At 41.7% G+C, this 21,522-nt stretch overlaps 1 protein-coding gene across 1 annotated transcript in view; it reads right to left on the bottom strand.

The window, feature by feature from the left end:
- DMD (dystrophin) overlaps positions 1–21,522 on the bottom strand; it is a 3,443,536-nt gene that overhangs the window by 2,682,365 nt on the left and 739,649 nt on the right. The window contains 1 exon segment of the mRNA XM_040424996.1: positions 6,729–6,806. Coding sequence (XP_040280930.1) covers positions 6,729–6,806 — 78 coding nt within the window.

The following is a 21,522-nucleotide window of genomic DNA, read 5'->3' as shown; positions in this document are numbered from 1 at the left end:
CAGCAGCGAGAGCTCCCATCTGTATTGATGGAAGTGCTCATAGCAGCTCAGTGGGCCCCCCCAGGAGCATTGGGCCCCGGCACTTGCCCGGGGATGCCGGGTTATGACGCCGGCCCTGCCTCCTGTTGCCTATACTATGATTCCTACAATGGGGCTTCTTGGCCTACTGATATGTATATGTAAATTTTTTAAAAGGATATGCATTCCACTGGGCCTTGCTATCACTCTGCTGTTGTTGGGTTTAGCTACTACTGTGATCTGCTACCATCTTGTGCTCTATGCCACTGCTGCTGCCAACCTCCCCTCTCTGTTATAGGGCCACTTCGGTCCCTGTTAGGCCTCTTTCACACGGGCGAGATTTCCGCACGGGTGCAATGTGTGTGAGGTGAACGCATTGCACCCGCACTGAATCCGGACCCATTCATTTCTATGGGGCTGTGCACATGAGCGGTGATTTTCACGCATCACTTGTGCGTTGCGTGAAAATTGCAGCATGCTCTATTTTGTGCGTTTTTCACACAACGCAGGCCCCATAGAAGTGAATGGGGCTGCGTGAAAGTCGCAAGCATCCTCAAGCAAGTGCGGATGCGGTGCGATTTTCACGCATGGTAACTAGGTGACGATCGGGATAGGGATCCCGTCCATTATTATTTTCCCTTATAACATTGTTATAAGGGAAAATAATAGCATTCTCAATACAGAATGCTTAGTAAAATGTGGATTGAGGGATTAAAAATAAAAAATTAAATTAACTCATCTCCTCCTCTTGATCGCGTAGTTGCCGATCTCTTCTTTCTTCTTTTATCATGAGCTGCAGGCTAAAGGACCTGTGGTGATGTCACATCACATGGTCCATCACCGTGGTGATGGACCATGTGATTGGACCATGTGATGAGCTCAGTGACGTCACCACAGGTCCTGAAGAAAGAGCAGAGACCGGCAGCTATGGAGGAGGTGAGTTAATTTTAATTTATTTTTTTAACCCTCAATTGACCTTCTACTAAGCATTCTGCATTAAAGAATGCTATTATTTTCCCTTATAATCATGTTATAAGGGAAAATAATAAAATCTACACTACAACTAACCCAAACCCGGGTACCACATTCAGTTTTTTCTCACGCGCGTGCAAAACGCATTGCACTCACGTGGAAAAAACTGAACCACGCAACGCATTCGCAGTCAAAACTGACTGAAATTGTGTGCTCACTCGCACGATATCCCCGCCACGCACCCGCATCCTATCCGGCCCCAATCCGTAACACCCGTGTGAAAGAGGCCTTACTGCCACTGCTGCTACCCTCTCAACTCTGTCATGTGGCCACTATTGTCACTGTTACTGCCACTGCTTCTGCTGTTGCTGCTACCCTTGCCATTTTGTCATGAGGCCACTATTGTCACTGTTACTGCCACTGTTGCTGCCACCCTTCGTCATGGGGCCAATACTTTATACTACTTTTTATGAAATGTATTATCCAGCACACAGGGATCGAGACCCCAAGTTGGTTAAAAATACTGCGCTATCCAGCTGTAACATCCAAGTCTTCACACTGTGATTGGGCAACCAAGGGGGAAGAATATGTCTTAGGGTGGGCTCACACCGGCGTTTTTCTTGTTTTCAGCCATCTGTCTGACAGATCCGCATATCTTTTCTTTAAAACAGAAACAAACATTTACGTTTTATTAAAACTACACTTCAGTGGAAGTTGGATGTTAGTGTATTAACATCAGTTTGCTCCAATTCCATCTGAAATTCGTTTTTATCAAATTAGCATCTGCCTGCTAACAAACTCGTGGTAACAAGGTTTCCTGGACGTGACATATAAAAAGTGTCCCTTTGCAAGTGGTAATGACGATGTTTCCTGGAGCCCTTTGGAAATGCCTACACCTAGACTACATGGCACCTCCCACAGCAGGGGTCTAGGTACTTTTCAACCTAAATACCAGGAGATATAGAGAACATATCATAAACCATAACTCATCTCTTTATCACAGTAATTAGGTTTAGCACTTTGGATCATAGATCTGAATTAGCTTTGTTCAAACCTTGTTTGAATGGTATAATTTTAGAACAAAGCGACTTTGGATCTATGATCTGAACCACATATTGCTCAATTCTAACAGTATTAATTGTGTTTCGTATAATGTGGGCATCACAGGGAGTCCAAAAATCCCACTACTGACAGCTGGCATTACCACATAACGAGTATCTCACCTTCAGGGACTTCTACACTGGTCATATTTGTTAGAATGATCAGCCTGATGAAATACGCGTTATAAAAACATGTTGGGCCCCAGATATCCATAAGTGTTGACAAGAAAAGATGTTTAATGGATGTTTCATGTTTGCCAGCTGGTGAGAAAGGTGGAGCCTGCACAGGTAATGAAGGCCTTCCCAGAAGGCTGCGCTGAGAATGGGAGGGAGAACACTCATCTCCACTCTGACAAAAAGGGATAATTATGAGGCATTTTGAACCTTTCATTGACACAATTTGGGTATACGATCAACATTGGGTTGTGTTCCACGTTCTCCTGTCCATTAAGTAGTAAGAACCTTTCTGTTTTTATCCTTTTATTTTTATAACTGTGTTGTGTATGTTAATAAATGTCTCTTATTTATTTAAATTTTTGTGAAGTACTGTACCATTTTTAGTACATTAAAGCACATCTTTAATGGTTTTGCCTTGTGCCCTGAACAAGCCTAATAATCTCAATTTTTAAGTGTATGAGTGTGGATTACATTACTGTGTATTTGCAATTAGTGTGGCTAGTGCTACTGTGAGACTGCTTGTGAGTGGGGCGCTGTGGAGTTTTCTATGAGCCCCTAATTTATTGGTATATTAATTTAAATGTCATTGATGGTGGTAGCGTGTTGGAGTGCATAAAAGGTTGTGTCGGGGCATGATCTATGTTCAATCTGAAGCCTGTGGTAAGGGAGTGAGAGATTGAATGCATGAAATAAAGTAGTCTGACCCTTGACAGTCTTACCCAGGTCACGTGAAGGGGCAGTTCCCTTACATGACTGTGAATAATCAATACAATTTGATATTTTGTGGCATTGAGTGGCTCCGGTTTTTGCAGGTTCAATATTTTTGTTTAAAATAATAATAATAAAAAAGCTAATTTTTTTAAACTTTTTTTATATCTATTCTTTTGTATTGATGCATTTCTTTTAAAAATCTATTCTACAAAGTAAATAAGTAAATTTATTGAGTTCAATAAAATAATTCATCAGCTATATAATATGGACTAAACTAGCATTTGGTAAACAGAATATAAATATATAGTATCCCCATATCTTTAATAATCTCTCCAATGAATTTAACAACCTTTTTTGGTGCATAGAAATATGGGCATGTTTGAAAGGAGCATAAAATAAAGGTATAGCCTGTCTTATTTATAGGTATCTCTTGGTTCAATTTTTCTATTTTAACTTTTGATTCAGTCACACGTTATGACTCTTCCTAATTTCAACATCAAGTCTTGTGCATACCTATACTCCCATATTATTCCCTATCTGGAAAAATGCTGATTGACCTTGAAAAATGGCAAAAACATTTCAACTGTGCTTGAAATTTGGCCATAGGTGAAATTTCTTCCTATAGAGAACTACACAGCCCAGCTTCCTTTAAGTGAATGGGCTACAGTTCAATGCAAGCCACAGTCCAATGGAAAGCAAGCAAGGATTAGTTTCAATACCAGACAAAGCTGTTATATATGAAGTATTTGCTTGATATATATCAAGTATTTTTGCCATTTTGGCCTTCATATGTAACCAGTGAGCAATTATTTTTCCAAATCAAAATTTTTGACATGATAATCCAAGTAAGTTTAGCATTTCCATAAGGTCACAAGGATTTATGAATACGTTTTATGCAATGCTAGCGGGAAATAAGTTCTTCAGAAACTGATAAATCAATGTAGGATATTACTTAGATAACTAAAGCAGTATCCCAGTAAGGTTCCCAAGTAGTGCGATACATCAACACACTGAACATTCATCTTTCATGTGTTATCCTAGGAAATAGCAACTTTTCTTAGCAAATAATCGTATTCATTTGAATTTATCCTTGAGGTGGAAGATGATAGAAGTATAAAAACTGACTGAATGTTCTACATGGTTATTTATCACTTGACAATATCTAAAGTTTACAGGACAATAAAAGTGATGACTTATTTACTTACACCATTGACTTTAGCTGCCTGTTGAAACATATTGCAGTGAGCTTTCTACCGTGCATCTCAATGTTCAGATACAAAGTCAGCCAAGGTGTTTGCCTCCAGGTTCAGTTAGGTATTTTTTGTATCTCATATTGTGCCAAGACACAAGAAAGTTTTGACAGTTATGTGCACCTTTATCTTAAAACACCTTCCATGAACTTACATTTACAAGCTTTTGAGAATACTGATACTCCGAACACTGGGGGTCATTTATCAAACATCAGCATTTTGTGCTGGTCTTTGATTTCCCCTGGGCTGCAGAAGAATGCACTTAAATTATGGCAACGTGCAGACCTCATAATAAATTAGGTGCATCCTCCAGCAGTCTGTGCACTTAGACAACAATCTTCCCTTAGCTCATGGCTAGAGTAGATTTCAATCATAATTCACACCAATAAACTAGCATTAATGAAAGAGAATCTACTGTGGCTGATTTATCAAGAACGGCACTTTTTGTGCTGGTTTTGAAATCTTCTGCAATGCCAAAGGATGCGCCTAATTTATGATGAAGTGCAGGAAATTAGGCGCATCCTTTGGCAGTTTGTGCACCTAAACAGATATATATGATGACGCCCCTTCCCACCTTTGCTACAACCCCTTTAGAAATAGTGGCGAGGGTAGCCTAAACCCCAGGGAAATGTGAATAGTATTTAAAAAGTCACAGTTGAAAAGTCACAAACACATAGGAGGTAATTTACTAACAGATATAAACCAATTTTTCTGCATAAATCTGTTGCAGATTGTGGCTCAAAGGTTAAGTGCCCTGCTAACTGTGACTTTTCCCTGTGCACACCAGGTCTAAAAAAAAGGGGGGGGGGTGGCGTGGAAAGTGAGGGGGGAGGGGACAGCAGGCCTGTGTGATTTATCATTTTCTATACCTGTTTTAGGTATAGAAAATGGTCTAATAAAGCAAGGGAGCTGGTGTAGATTTACACTGGTGGCGGCGAATACACCGAAGTTATGTAGAGACAAGCGCCTCTACATAAATTCGGCACATCCACCTTAAGCTAAAGGAGTATTAAGAACAGTGTCTAAAACGCCGCTCTTAGTAAATGACCCCAATAGTTTGCCATTTTTTAACACCACTTTTCAGGTGCAAGGGAGATAAAAAATCTCCCTCTATGAAACTATTTACCATGCTTCATTTATAATATTTATATATCATTGTGGCCCCAGGGGTCAGGTAGAAAAAGAGGGTCATGTGAGCCTACAGTCTCAGCATCCATTGGAGCTTTTGTACTAACCTGACATTTTAGTGATAATAAACATATGGGGTCATTTATCAAACTGCTGCAAAGTAGAACTGGCTTAGTTGCCCATAGAAACCAATCAGATTCCACATTTCATTTTGGGCAACTAAGCCAGTTCTACTTTACACCAGTTTGATAAATGACCCCAAAAATTGTCAAACCCAGGGAGTTGTTCAGTTCCAAATACTACTTTGCTGTAAGCTTTAGAGGGGAATAATATTGGCAGGTGGGGCACATATGAATGACCGCTAACCTGGTATAAAACAAAGGATAGAATACCAGCTTTTTGAAAAAAATAATTGGTTTTAAATCTATTTTCTACAACTTTTATCTGACAAAATAGTGTCATATTGTCATGCAGCTAATGGGTGGAAACAGAAATACAGTACGAGGACAGTACAGCACAGGGACAAAAACTTAAGCCCTGATTTATCAAGATTTGCATGAATTACGCTGATCTTGATATCCTCTGCAGCGCGGGAGGATGTATTTAATTTATGATGACGTGCACACCTTGTCATAAATTAAATTCATGCTCTGTCAGTCTATGCACCTGGCTAAAATCTATGCCGGATCGCAGCTAACCTGGATTACAGTCATTGTTTATGCCAGAAAACTGGAGTAAATGATGATAAATATACCAAAACCTACACCCCACTCATGTTACACTTTCACCACTCTCTCTTTTCAGAAACTGGCTAGGGCAGTAGAAAAACACCAATCGCAACTAAATTTAGTTACAATAGTGTATAAAACTTTGTTTTTGCCAAAAAAAAGGCATAGGGGAAGACTAATCTCCCCCTTAATTTACAGATTATGACCCTTTTTAACCAAGTCTGTTGTGATACAGTTTTTGCAAGGATTATTTGCAATACGTAACAGATTGGGGGGGGGGGGGGGGGGGGGAATCAGAGACTGATGTTTTACACCACTCGGTGATATTCCCTGTGCTGCCTGGAGAATGCACCTAATTTATGATGAGATGCACTCATCATAAATTTCTGGCTGTCCATGCATAAATTTCCGGCTGTCCATGCACCTAAATTGAAATCTATGCCAGCTCCTAGCTCAGTCTTATTTTATGCTAGAAAACAGTTGCAAAATTTAGATGCATTGGCATTTAACAAGTGACAAACCAGAGGGTTGCAATTGCGAGAAAATTGGCTTAGGGCTACGATAAATTCTAACTATTGTATGGTAAGGAGTGGTACACATCACCCTTCTGTTTCTAATCCTTGAAAACACAAGTTATTACTTACTTTATTTTTTTGCAAGATTTGAAGTGCTTTGTTGACATTGTTTAAAGCATGAACCCTTGTAGTGCCCTTTTCTTTCACCTATAAGAAACATAAAATACTGTTAATCTAAAATACTGTTAAGCATAAAATCTGTTAATCTTAAATCATCTTCTCTAACTTTACTATATATATATATATATTTATTATTAAGGTCTTAAGTGCAAGGTCTCTAACATCCACCAGCTCCGTGATGTCATCATGGAGGAGTGGAAGAGGATTCCAGTGGCAACCTGTGAAGCTCTAGTGAACTCCATGCCCAAGAGATTTAAGGCAGTGCTAAAAATTAATGATGGCCACACAAAATATTGCCACTTTGGGCACAATTTGGCCATTTTCACTTAGGGGTGTACTCACTTTTGTTGCCAGGAGTTTAGACATTAATGGCTGAGTGTTGAGTTATTTTGAGGGCACACCAAATTAACACTGTTATACAAGCTGTACACTGACTACTTTAAATTGTGTTAATAAAGATAGATAGATAGATAGATAGATAGATAGATAGATAGATAGATAGATAGATAGATAGATAGATAGTTTCTCATTATAAAGGACAAGTGCTGTATCCTCTTTACTGTTTACTAGTACAACACAATGTACATTTGATAGCAACAATGTCTGTAATTATAGCTTGAATAGAAGAGCTACAGAGAACCACAGTATCAAGCACATGCTGTTTCTGGTAACCAAAGAAGAGGACATGCTTCTGCTTATTTAGGCAAGTGATTGGTGGAGATCATCAATATTCTGGAAAATCTGTTTGAAGTATAACATGAGCTAATAGTGTTATTTGGCATTTTTATTATATGTTCTTATATAAACAGTATTACTCTAAATGCAAATAAATTATTATAGTATTAAAATATCTCTTCTAATATATAAAGCTGAGTGTATGTATGTGTGTATGTCCACTAAAGGAATCTGCACAGTCGCATTTACAATCGCAAAATTTGGCACACAGGTACATCAGGTGTCCGGGAAGGTTTTAGAACAGGTCTCAGCTCTCTAGGACGTACCGTTCCTAAGATATTCCCAAAAAATGCATTAGTCATTTAAAGCTTGGTCACATGACCCATATCAGCCAATAGAAGCTTCTCCAGCCTCCACATACAATTTTACTCCAGGTTTTCATAACAACCCAGCCATTTATCTTCACTGCTATAGGTCAGTTTTAAAGGAAATCTGTCACCAGGATAATTGCTATTGAAGTAAAGCCATGGCCTAATAGCACTTAGTATTTCCAGATGTGCTTTTGTTCCAGCAATAGATGTTTTTATCCTCTGAAAATCTAGTTTATTTAGTATGCAAATGAGCCAGTAAGGTGCCCAGAGAGGTGTCACTCTTGCTGGAAGGAGCCCAGACACGCCCCCTGCCTCAATGTGTTCACCCTCAAAAGACTCTTAAAAACCCCGCCCACAGGTCCCACTAAGCCACTCCCTTAATCCGGTTATGCCACACCGCCCACTCCTTAGCCAACAGGGAATAAAAAATGAAGTTAAAAATAAACTTCTAGGTCCTTCTAAGCCACACCCCCGATTCAGTTAGGCCATGCCCCTCCCACTCCTCAGCCGACAGGGATTGAAAAAATGAAGTTAAAAATCAACTTCTGTCAGCTGCAGGGGGGGGGGCTGACTTTCTTCCTGCAACTCACGCTCAGACAGCACAGTGCTGCTTTATGAGAGTGAGCTGTTCAAAAGGACATCCTTGTATCCCTCCAGGCCCTATGCCAGACGGAGGACAGGGAGTCTGAAAACTGGACCTCTGTCCACCCAAGGGGCAGACTGCTGTGGAGGTCACAGTTAAGGGGATGGTCCGCTATGGAGGTCAGTGTTAAGGGGCAGATTGCTGTAAAGGCCACTGTTAAGGGGGCGGGCCCCTGTGGAGATCACTGTCAAGGAGGTGGTATGCTGTGAAAGTCACTGTTAAAGGGGAAAGCTGCTGTAAATGTCAAAGTTAAAGGGGTGGGCTGCTGTGGAGGTCCAATTTTAACCCCTCAGGGACTTAGGACGTACCGGTACGCCACGTTTGCCGAGTCCTTAAGGACTCAGGACGTACCGGTATGTCCTAACTTTAAAACGCGATTGCGGTGCGGCGGGAGTTAATCGGAACAGTGGGCATCCTGTCACAATGCCAGGGGGGATCATGTGACCCCCCCCCCCCGCATCGGCGATCGCAGCAAACCGCAGGTCAATTCAGACCTGCGGTTTGCTGCGTTTTTGGTCCATTCGGGTCTCCGGTGACCCGATGAATCGGAAAAGGACGGTGATCAGTGGTGTGATTACACACCACCAATCACAGTCCGAGCATTTAGGGGAGGCGGTGCTGGCCGTGGTGCTGATGGCTGCTGTCCATGGTGCTGATTGGTCCTGGAGAGAGGCGGGAGATTAACTCCTCTTCCTGCTGCTGCACCTGCACCATCCAGCACCGTCCTCACCAGCTCCTGCGATCCCCCCATCGGCACCCATCACCCTCCTGCACCCATCACCCTCCAGGTAGGTTAGGGTCAGAGAGGGAGAGGCACCATTAGGCAGGGATAGAAGGGAAAAGTTAGTTAGGGAAAAAAACAAAAAAAAACACTTTATCTGATTTATTGTTTCTGGTGGTTGGGGTCCACAGCACTTAACTATGAGACCCTAGACCCACCCCTGCCCTGCCTACCGTCCTCTACCAGACCCCACTCTACAGTATGGCCATGACACGCCCCCGGTTTGAGGCCATCCGGAAATGTCTGCATTATTCATATAATGCAGCATGTCGTCGCCCCCCCCCCGAGGTGATCCTGCCCATGACCGTCTGCATAAGATATACCCGGTCATCGATTACTTCGGGGCCAAATTTGCGCAGGCCTACGTACCTGGAATGGAGGTCACGGTTGATGAGTATCTCGTTGCATTCAAGGGGAGACTCCGTTTCCGCCAATACATTCCGACTAAGCGGGAGAGGTATGGCCTGAAAATTTACAAAATTTGTGAGAGTACCTCAGGGTACACTTACAAATTTCGTGTGTACGAGGGGCGAGATTCCCGTATTGAACCCCCAGAATGTCCCCCCACTCTGGGTGTTAGTGGGAAACTCATGTGGGACCTTATGCACCCACTGCTAGATAAGGGTTACCACCTATACGTGGATAACTTTTATACTAGTATCCCCTTGTTCAGGTCCATTGCCGCCAGATCCACGTCCGCTTGTGGGACCGCGTGGAAAAATCAACGCGGCCTCCCTACCTACCCCCTCCAGGTACCTATCCCCAGGGGTGAGACCCGTGCCCTTACCAGTGGAAACCTGTTGCTGGTCAGGTATAAGGACAAGAGGGATGTCCTTATACTGTCCACAATCCACGGTAACAGCATCACCCCTCTCCCTGTGGGAGGTACCGCGGCAACGGTCCTCAATCCCGATTGTATAGTCGACTACAATCGGTATATGGGAGGAGTTGATCTCTCTGATCAAGTCCTCAAGCCATATAATGCCATGCGCAAAACCCGGTCATGGTACAAAAAAGTTGCGGTCTACTTGGTACAGATTGCCTTGTACAATGCTTTTGTACTATCCCGAAGCGCTGGCAGCACAGGGACATTCCTCCAATTCTATGAGGCAGTCCTCAAAGACCTGATATTTTCAGACCGGGAAAGAGCAGGCCGGAGTACCTCGGGAATTGGCGGCGCCCGGGTCATCCCAGGCCAACATTTTCCAGGTGTGGTCCCCCATACTGGAAAGAAGGGACGAACCCCAAAAAAGTGCAGAGTATGTCACAGGAGGGGGATACGGAAGGACACCACCACTCAATGTGACACTTGCCCCGATCATCCGGGCCTCTGCGTTATCAATTGCTTCAGGGAGTATCACACTTCCATGGAGTACTACATTTTTATAATCCCCAACAGTCCCCTAGAGAACATAAAAAACTATGGCTCTCAGACTTCGGATACACGGAAACAATTATTTTTTCCAAAAATATTTGTTTTAGTGCAGGCATCCTCAAACTGCGGCCCTCCAGATGTTGTAAAACTATAACTCCCAGCATGCCCAGACAACCTACAGCTATCAGCAGGGCATGGTGGGAATTGTAGTTTTACATCTGGAGGGCCACAGTTTGAGGATGCCTGCTTAGTGTCTCCAAAGTCTGAGAGCCATACATATTGGGCATCGCCGCGTTCGTAAAAATCTTCTCTATAAAAATAACATTTAACCCAACCCCCCCCCCCCCCCCGGATGAACAGTGTTAAAAAATAAAATAAAAAAATGTGTAAAAAAAAGCCATTATTTGTCACCTAAAATCACAAAAAGTGTAATAGCGAGCGATCAAAATGTCATATGCACCCCCAATTAGTGCCAATAAAACCGCCATCTCATCCCGCAAAAAAAAAGCCCCTACATTAGATAGTCGCCCAACAAAAAAAAAAAAAAATGTAGCTCCCAGGCTATGGAGATACTAAAATAATTTTTTTTTGTTCCTAAAAGGATAATATAGTGTAAAATCAAAATAAATTTTAAAATGTAGACATATTAGGTATCGCCGTGTCCGTAATAATCTGCCCTATAAAAATTACATTTGACCAAACCCCTCGGATGAACAGCGTTAAAAATATAAAATAAAAACGGTGCCAAAACACCCACTTTTTGGCAAAATTTCCATTTGAATCCTTTTTTTCCAGTAATAAAGCAAGATTTAACAGCCAAACAAAACTAAATATTTATTGCCCTGATTCTGTAGTTTGCAGAAACACCCCATATGTGGTCGCAAATGGCTATATAGCCACACGGCAGGGCATAGAACGAAGGGAACGCCATATGGTTTCTGGAAGGCAGATTTTGATGGACTGGTTTATTTACACCATGTCCCATTAGAAGCCCCCCTGATGTAACCTAGACTAGAAACTCCAAAAAAGTGACCCCATCTAAGAAACTACACCCCTCAAGGTATTCAAAAGTTACTTTACAAACTTTGTTAACCCTTTAGGTGTTCCACAAAACTTAATAGCGAATGTAGAAACAATTTTAGAATTTAAATTTTTTGTTACCTTGCCTCAAAAAAGTGTAATATAGAGCAACCAAAAATCATATTTACCCTAAAATAGTCCCAAAACAACAACCACCTTATCCCGTAGTTTCCTAGATGGGGTCACTTTTATGGAGTTTCTACTCTAGGGGTGCATTAGGGGGCTTGAAAGGGTACATGGTGTAAATAAACCAGTCCAGCAAAATCTGCCTTCCAAAAACCATATGGCGTTCCCCTTCTTTTATGTCCTGCCGTTTAGCCAAATAGTAGTTTACGACCACATATGGGGTGTTTCTGCAAATTACAAAATCAGGGCAACCCATATTGAGTTTTGTTTGGCTGTTAACCCATTTTTTCCAGTAATAAAGTAAGGGTTAAAATGGAAAACTTTCCAAAAAATAGAAATTCCAAAATTGTTTCTCCATTTGCCATTAACTCTTGTGGAACACCTAAAGGGTTAACAAAGTTTGTAAACCCAGTTTTGAATACCTTGAGGGGTGTACTTTCTTAGATAGAGTGACTTTTTTGGAATTTATATTCTAGGGGTGCAATGGGGGGCTTGAAATGGGACATGGTATAAACAAAACCAGTCCTGCAAAATCTGCCTTCCAAAACCCATATGGCGTTCCCCTCCTTCCATGTCCTCCCGTTTGGCCAAACAGTAATTTAGGACCACATATGGAGTGTTTTTGCAAACTACAGAATCAGGGCAACCCATATTGAGTTTTGTTTGGCAGTTAACCCTTACTTCATTACTGGAAAAAATGGGTTAAAATAGAAATTTTTCCAAAAAATCGAAATACCTAAATTGTTTCTCCATCTGCCATTAACTCTTGTGGAACACCTAAAGGGTTAACAAAGTTTGTAAACCCAGTTTTGAATACTTTGAGGGGTGTACTTTCTTAAATGGAGTCACTTTTTTGGAATTTCTATTCTAGAGGTGCCACGGGGGGCTTGAAATGGGACATGGTATAAACAAAACCAGTCCTGCAAAATCTGCCTTGCAAAAACCATATGGCGTTCCCCTCCTTCTATGTCTTCCCGTTTGGACAAACAGTAGTTTAGGACCACATATGGGGTGTTTCTGCAAACTACAGAATCAATGCAACCCATATTGAGTTTTGTTTGGCAGTTAACCCTTGCATTGTTCCTGGAAAAAATGGATTATATTGGAAAATCTTCCAAAAAATCGAAATTCTTAAATTTTATGTCCATTTGCCATGAAGTCTTGTGGAAGACCTAAAGGGTTAACAAAGTTAGTAAAACCAGTTTTGAATACCTTGAGGGGTGTAGTTTCTAAAATGGGGTCATTTTTGGGTGGTTTCTATTACGTAAGCCTCACAAAGTGACTTCAGACCTGGATTGGTCCATAAAAATTTCAGAAAAATTTCAAAATTTCTTCTAAACTTTCAAGCTGTGTAACATCCCCAAAAAATAAAATGGCATTCCCAAAATGATACAAACATGAAGTAGACATATGGGGAATGTAAAGTCATCACAATTTTTGGGGGTATTACTATGTATTACAGAAGTAGAGAAACTGAAATTTTGAAATTTGCAAATTTTTCCCAATTTTTGGTAAATTTGGTAATTTGTTATGCAAAAAAATAAACTTTTTGGACCCAATTTTAACAGTGTCATGAAGTACAATATGTGACGAAAAAACAGTGTTAAGGGGTGGGGTGCTGTAGATGTCACTGTTATAGTGGATAATAATAATTCTCTTTATATCTCATAAAACCTTTAACATGCATCAAGCATGTTTCTTACTTACACTAAACATCTACACTGCCTGACAATTTGTTGTAAATATTCTGTTTATTTCTTGCATTTTTGTAAATACAAATGAATTTTGTTTCATTAAATTAAACAGATTGTAAGAAATTTATACATTTGAGCCAATTCAGTAGTTTTACCTTTTGCTCATTCAAAAAAAATGTAGTTTGGTTGCCATGACAGCTGATCAGACAAACACTTTGGCATATGCCGTTTCTTTTCTTGCACATTTCTCATTGCTTACATTTTTCATTTCAAAATCTTTTCAATTAATTCAGAACCCAAGGACAATTTTATTATTTACCTAATCAAGTAAAATTATTTCTACAGTAATAGACATACCTAAAATATTTTGAGCATGTAACTGACATTGACATTTTACATTACTGATAGTCATCAACATGATCAGCAATATCTAATCATTATGAAATAGGTACACTAGTAACTCATGGAAAGAGGTATAGTTCTTTAATAAAAACATTTTACCCACAAATAGTTAAAACTAGTGTTGATCGAGCATGCTCGGCCGAACACAGGACGTGCTTGAGCGCGTTGCTCGAATCAGTGTATTTAAATCTAATTTAGCCTCTATTTCTGAAAAGTTTCTGCCGGGATTTGAACTCACAACCTTCTACATTAGAGGCAACAATCTTAACCACTCATCTATAAAGCTGAAGGATAAACTGTGTCAGAAAAACCTCATAGTAGTTTCTCATGTAGAAAGTATTCCTATACAGCAGAAGTATAATTTTATATTTAACTGCAGATTAACATGCAACTCTATAGCGAAGTGGTTAGGGTTCTTGGTTCTAATGTAGAAGGTTATGAGTTCAAAGAAACATTTCCGAAATAGAGGCTAAATTAGATTTAAATACATTGGGTGTCCCCAAGCACTGACTCCATGTATGGACATAGCTACAGTCAGGTCCATAAATATTGGGACATCAACACAATTCTGAATTTTTTAGCTCTATACACCACCACAATGGATTTGAAATGAAACGAACAGGATGTGCTTTAACTACAGACTGTCAGCTTTAATTTGAGGGTATTTACATCCAAATCAGGTGAACAGTGCTGTCAACTCTCAAGATGAGATCCAAAGAGCTGTCACTATCAGTGATGCAAGCCATCATTAGGCTGAAAAAACAAAACAAACCCATCAGAGAGATAGCAAAAACATTAGGCGTGGCCAAAACAACTGTTTGGAACATTCTTAAAAAGAAGGAACGCACCGGTGAGCTCAGCAACACCAAAAGACCCGGAAGACCACGGAGAACAACTGTGGTGGATGACCGAAGAATTCCTTTCCTGGTGAATAAAACACCCTTCACAACAGTTGGCCAGATCAAGAACACTCTCCAGGAGGTAGGTGTATGTGTGTCAAAGTCAACAATCAAGAGAAGACTTCACCAAAGTGAATACAGAGGGTTCACCACAAGATGTAAACCATTGGTGAGCCTCATAAACAGGAAGGCCAGATTCGAGTTTGCCAAATGACATCTAAAATTGCCTTCACAGTTCTTGAACAACATCTTTGGACAGATGAGACCAAAATAAACTTGTACCAGAGTGATGGGAAGAGAAGAATATGGAGAAGGAAAAAAACTGCTCATGATCCTAAGCATACCACCTCACCAGTGAAGCATGGTGGTGGTAGTGTCATGGCGTGGTCATGTATGGCTGCCAATGGAACTGGTTCTCTTGTATTTATTGATGATGTGACTGCTGACAAAAGCAGCAGGATGAATTCTGATGTGTTTCGGGCAATATTATCTGCTCATATTCAGCCAAATGTTTCAGAACTCATTGGACGACGCTTCACAGTGCAGATGGACAATGACTGAAAGCATACTGCAAAAGCAACCAAAGAGTTTTTGAAAGGAAAGAAGTGGAATGTTATGCAATGGCCAAGTCAATCACCTGACCTCAATCCGATTGAGCATGCATTTCACTTGCTGAAGACAAAACAGAAGGGAAAATGCCCCAAGAACAAGCAGGAACTGAAGACAGTTGCAGTAGAGGCCTGGCAGAGCATCACCAGCGATGAAACCCAGCGTCTGGTGATGTCTATGCGTTCCAGACTTCAGGCTGCAATTGACTGCAAAGGATTTGCAACCAAGTATTAAAAAGTGAAAGTTTGATTTATGATTATTATTCTGTCCCATTACTTTTGGTCCCTGAACAAGTGGGAGGCACATATGCAAAATTTAGTAATTCCTACACTGTTCACCTGATTTAGATGTAAATACCCTCAAATTTAAGCTGACAGTCTGCAGTTAAAGCACATCTTGTTTGTTTCATTTCAAATCCATTGTGGTGGTGTATGGAGCCAAAAATGTTAGAATTGTGTCGATGTCACAATATTTATGGACCTGACTGTATATATGGAGTCAAAGCAGGAACTCCTAAGCGCGGACTCACACTGGGGGATTCCCCCACTGTACAGGGATTTTCTGCATAGACCTGGGGGGTGCCTGGTTTAATGCTTGGGTACTCCCATTCACTTCCCATTGTGCTCTGTAGAGCACCCTAGCATCCCAAAGTGTTCTACTCGAGCACCAGAGTACCCGAGCACTTTGGTGCTCGATCAACACTAGATAAAACTCATTGTACACTATCAAAACAAATAAACAGTGTTTTGCAAAGGCAAAAATATGTAACTTAGTAGGTTGTTGGCACAAATTCCTAAATGCAGTCTTCTAAAAGTAGCTGGAAATAAAGGTATATCCAGATGATCATACCCAATCAATATGATTGCCACAGAACCTTATAGCAATTAATTGCAAAGTTAAAGCCCCATAATATGATGTCTAGAGATGAGTGAATCGAAGCCGACAAAGTGGAATTCATTCCGAATTTCAGGAATAATGTGATTTGCACCGAATGCGAATTTTCTCGCGCTTTGTAGTAACAAATCACATTTTTTCCTAAAATGTGAGGACTTGGAGAAAGGAACTCTGGGAATGCAGGATCACCCATAATGCCATGCATGCAGCCAATCAGCAGCCAACAAGCCTTGTGATGTCACAGCTCTATAAATAGCGGCAGCTATCTTAGATTCTGCCATTTACCAGTGTACTTAGTACAGGGAGAGATGTCTGCAGGCCCTAGAGACAGTGATAGAAAAAAATGTCATTGTGCTAAAAAAACAAACGATTTACAAGTGCAGGGAAAGATTATTCAAGGTGTAGGGAAAGGATCAAGGTGTAGGGAAAGGATAGGGAGGAATCATTCCACAGCATTTCTGTTGAACAGGGTTCAGTCGGGGAGGTGACAGCCTGGGCAATAAAAAACATCTTACACCTTGCAGCACTGATTGAGGATCTAAATTGCCATTATACAGCTCTGTAATTCCATCAAACCGTTCTTATTAGTGTGCAAGTGCTGTTTGTCACAATGTATGAAGAGTGAGTCCAGACTAAAAAGAGGAGCAGTAATGACAACAATCTACACCTGAGACAAGAGGTGTGGTCATTACCAACAAAAACACTGCAACAAGTGAAAACCGAGAGGCTGTCAGATAACCTCACGTGCAGCCAGTCTCTCAGATCTTCTAACCTCTGTCACAGGAGGGATTGTGACACTGGATTGTTTGATGCAGGCATTAACAGGGGTTATTACAAGGAAATATTTCTACGTTTTATTTGCCCTAGTGCATTGCAGTTATATGTTCTAAAGCATTTTTTGCCTTGTATTAGTGGGTAAAAAAGTCAAATATATTTGCTGCTCAGCGGTGCAGTTATCTGTTTTAAAGCACTTTTTTGCGTGTATTAGTGGAAAAAGGAAAAATATATTTGCCGGTCAGCACTGCAGTGATATATTCTAAAGCCCAGTTTGCCATGTATTAGTGGCAAAATAAAAATATATTCGCCGTTCAGCATTGCACTTATCTGTTGAAAAGCCTTTTGTGTTGTGTAAAAGTAATAATAATTAGGTGTACTTTACAGTGAATGGGTAGCTTATTGAGTTTAAAACATAGCATTTATTAATGTATAAAGATAAAATAATGGGCCCTTCTATACTAGACACTTCATTTTTGTAACCACTAGTTACACTAATCTCCTATAAAAAATGGGCGGAGATGGGAAAGGACCATGTATAGGGATAGCAATAATTATTAAGAGACAGGGTGAAAGGTAGCCAGGTACCAAGGCAGAAAGACACAGTGCTGGGTCAAAACCCTACGTAGCCCTGCCCCTACCTATCCTCCCTCCTATCTAATACAAAATCCCTATTGTCACCCGCCCTAATTGTGGACTGGCCAGCTTTGCCCGATAGACAGAAATTGGTCCTGTAGATAATATCACTTACAAAGAGGGCATAAGAACTGGCAATGAAGATGTGGTGGATAAGGTCAGGTGTAGTCCCAGCATGGCTGTAAATCACCTGCGAATCCTGATCTAATTCACACACACAGAAAGGATGTATATTATCAGATGATCATGATGTCCCAAGGATGTACAGTACAGACCAAAAGTTTGGACACACCTTCTCATTCAAAGAGTTTTCTTTATTTTCATGACTATGAAGGCATCAAAACTATGAATTAACACATGTAGAATTATATACATAACAAACAAGTGTGAAACAACTGAAAATATGTCATATTCTAGGTTCTTCAAAGTAGCCATCTTTTGCTTTGATTACTGCTTTGCACACTCTTGGCATTCTCTTGATGAGCTTCAAGAGGTAGTCCGCTGAAATGGTCTTCCAACAGTCTTGAAGGAGTTCCCAGAGATGCTTAGCACTTCATGGCCCTTTTGCCTTCACTCTGCGGTCCAGCTCACCCCAAACCATCTCGATTGGGTTCAGGTCCGGTGACTGTGGAGGCCAGGTCATTTGGCGCAGCACCCAATCACTCTCCTTCATGGTCAAATAGCCCTTACTTTCAAAGTTTTCCCAATTTTTCGGCTGACTGACTGACCTTCATTTCTTAAAGTAATGATGGCCACTCGTTTTTCTTTACTTAGCTGCTTTTTTCTTGCCATAATACAAATTCTAACAGTCTATTCAGTAGGACTATCAGCTGTGTATCCACCTGACTTCTCCTCAACGCAACTGATGGTCCCAACCCCATTTATAAGGCAAGAAATCCCACTTATTAAACCTGACAGGGCACACCTGTGAAGTGAAAACCATTTCAGGGGACTACCTCTTGAAGCTCATCAAGAGAATGCCAAGAGTGTGCAAAGCGGTAATCAAAGCAAAAGGTGGCTACTTTGAAGAACCTAGAATATGACATATTTTCAGTTGTTTCACACTTGTTTGTTATGTATATAATTCCACATGTGTTAATTCATAGTTTTGATGCCTTCAGTGTGAATCTACAATTTTCATAGTCATGAAAATAAGGAAAACTCTTTGAATGAGAAGGTGTGTCCAAACTTTTGGTCTGTACTGTATATTTATCAGATGATCATGATGTTCCGACGCGTTTCCTCAGTAATACCTGATTCGTCAGGGGACAAAGTTATATCCAGAAGGCCCCTAGACTGGGGTCACTTCTCCAGCCAAAAAGAGGGATCACAGAGAACACATTAATATGCCATACCTGATAAGCTAACACAGTCCATCTTGTGATAGACAACTGTGCAACAGTTAAAATTCACAGGTGGGTTTTAATGTGGGCTCAAGCCAAACAAACGTTGTAGTAATAAAGGTATATGGCCGAGTTACCCTCTAATTCACGTGGCCTGTGGTAATTCCTGGTATTTAGTCTCTAATCATATAGAGAACATAATACTGTAGTCAGTATTTGATATACACTATTAACAAGGTATGGGTGTCAAAACCTGGGGAATAAACCAAGAATAACCGGAGGTCACCAGTCTCAGCTGCACAAGAAGTGTACTTGTCAGTGAGGCTCTATTCCAAATGTAGTGAACCAATAGTGGTCAGATCATAAATGCATCACATTAGTTGAAAGTATCTATTTGGTACACATTTTAACCGACCTCCCACTAGTAATATCACTAGCAGACGTTAGAGACCAGTTCAATGCTCTGTGCTTATCAAATGCTGTAACAATATGATATGAAAGCATGTAAGCATTAACGACTTATCTGTCCAGTTGTCGATGGTAACTGTTCCCAGATAGGAATGGGTGGAGGGCGCTCCTCGGCGTCCTTACTCTGGCGCAGGCAGAGGTCGCAGCAGAGTAAGGGACTGTGGCAGCAGGGGTCACTTTAAGAGGCCGGAGCTGCCAGTGTCAGCTAGCGGTCGTGTCGTGAATGGTTGACTCGATCTTCGACTTCATCGCAAGTGACATCAGACAACCCCAGCCAAGAGTCGGTGGGTTCGTCAGACACAACCCTTAGTTGGCATGGCCCGGGAGCAGGCCCTGTGCCCTCACCTGTCCTCAACCTGCCTCTGTCCTTTTCTGTTTCCTCACCACCAGAAATATTATATGCTGTATTCTCGGCTCCACTTTTCAACGAGGAAGAGCTACTAGAGGAGAGTCAGCAGCTACTGCCCAGCCAAGATGTGGAGGAGAAATCCGTCACTTCCTCCGCTGGGCAGGCAAGTAGTGATGAGGAGAGTGGCGTGGGAGCTGGTGTTGAGAGCAGACAGGCTCCTGACCCAGAGATGGTTGATGAGGACATCAGTGAAGTGCAGACAGTACTCGATGATGATGATGATGATGATGTAACTGATCGCACTTGGAAGCTGGGTGATGAAGGGGCTTCATCATCATCGGGAGAAGAGGGTGGCAGCTTGCCCGTGAGCCAGAAGCAGAGCCAGCAAGTCGCAAGCGTGGGCAAGAGTCAGCAGCGTGGCAGCAGTGGAAGGTCGGTAGCCAAACATTTTTTTTAAGCCTCCAGAGGAGTAGAACGTGGCCATATGTAGAATCTGTGGGCAGAGGGTGAAGCGTGGCCAGGGTGCCAATGCTGGCACTACGGCCCTGAGTCAACATATGCAGCATTGCCATAAAGTGGCCTGGGAGAACCGTGGCTCCAATGTGGTGGTTCAGCCTGCCGCAGCAACCACTGTATGACCCACTGGTGAGCACCCGGTTTCTGGCAGTCAAGGCTCCACCTCAGCCGAAGGGAGCTGTCTGTCCTTCCCATCATCTGGTGGTCCTGATGCTCCTGCTCCTCCTCATCGTGAAGAGACAACAGCATGCGTGCACTCATCCAATGGCGCAGAAGTTGAACGTGCTCCTGGCCAAGTTGCTGGTGCTGCAGTCCCTCCCTTTCCAAGTGGTGGACTCTGCACCTTTCAGAGAACTGACAAGCGACAAGTGGCACTGTACAGAGGCAAAATACAAGTTCTTAACTCAGTGTTTGTTCCCACTTGAGGCAGATGCACAAAACAGCATATAACTTTGCAGTCTTGGTGCTAATTTACACACAATGGAAAGTTCATATAACATAAGTCACTTTGCTGGCAGTTCTGCCTCCAGTAGTCCACAGCAGGCTTTAGGGGGCCTGTTTCCCCAGCGTGCGTCTCTCAGCCCTCCAGCATGGCATAAAGCCTTAGATTCCAAAAGCAGAGACATCTCTGCTGAGCCCAGCTGCCTATTTACGGACAGCCAGGTGCTGCCAAAACAGGGACCGACACTTAAACTTCGGTCCGCTATTTGACCTCACCTGGCTGGAAACCAGCCCACTCGCACATGCTGGGAGGAAAATACCTGCCTTGCCAGATACAACCCCTCACTGTGATAAAAACAAATCCAGCCATAGTAGCTGCTAAAGGTCAGTGTTGCTGCGGGGAGGAGTGGAGCTCCACGAGAACAAAAGTGAAAGTAAATTACAGTCTAGCAACCTCATAATCATGGTTTAAACCTTTTGGATGCAATGTATCCAATGTATGTATCCAATAGGCTTCGCAGCGTTTTTTTGATATCCCCTCATCAAAAAACTCCTCCTCCGCCGCGAAGCCTATTGGATACATACGTTGGATACATTGCATTCAAAAGGTTTAAAGGGACACTGACAGGTATATATATGACAGTACAGGTCTTATAAAGTGTATTAG

Source organism: Bufo bufo, chromosome 3 (assembly GCF_905171765.1).
Source record: "Bufo bufo chromosome 3, aBufBuf1.1, whole genome shotgun sequence".
Classification (NCBI taxonomy): Eukaryota; Metazoa; Chordata; class Amphibia; order Anura; family Bufonidae; genus Bufo; species Bufo bufo.
Note: the sequence above shows the minus strand (reverse complement) of the source record. Positions and strands in the feature narration are given on the sequence as shown.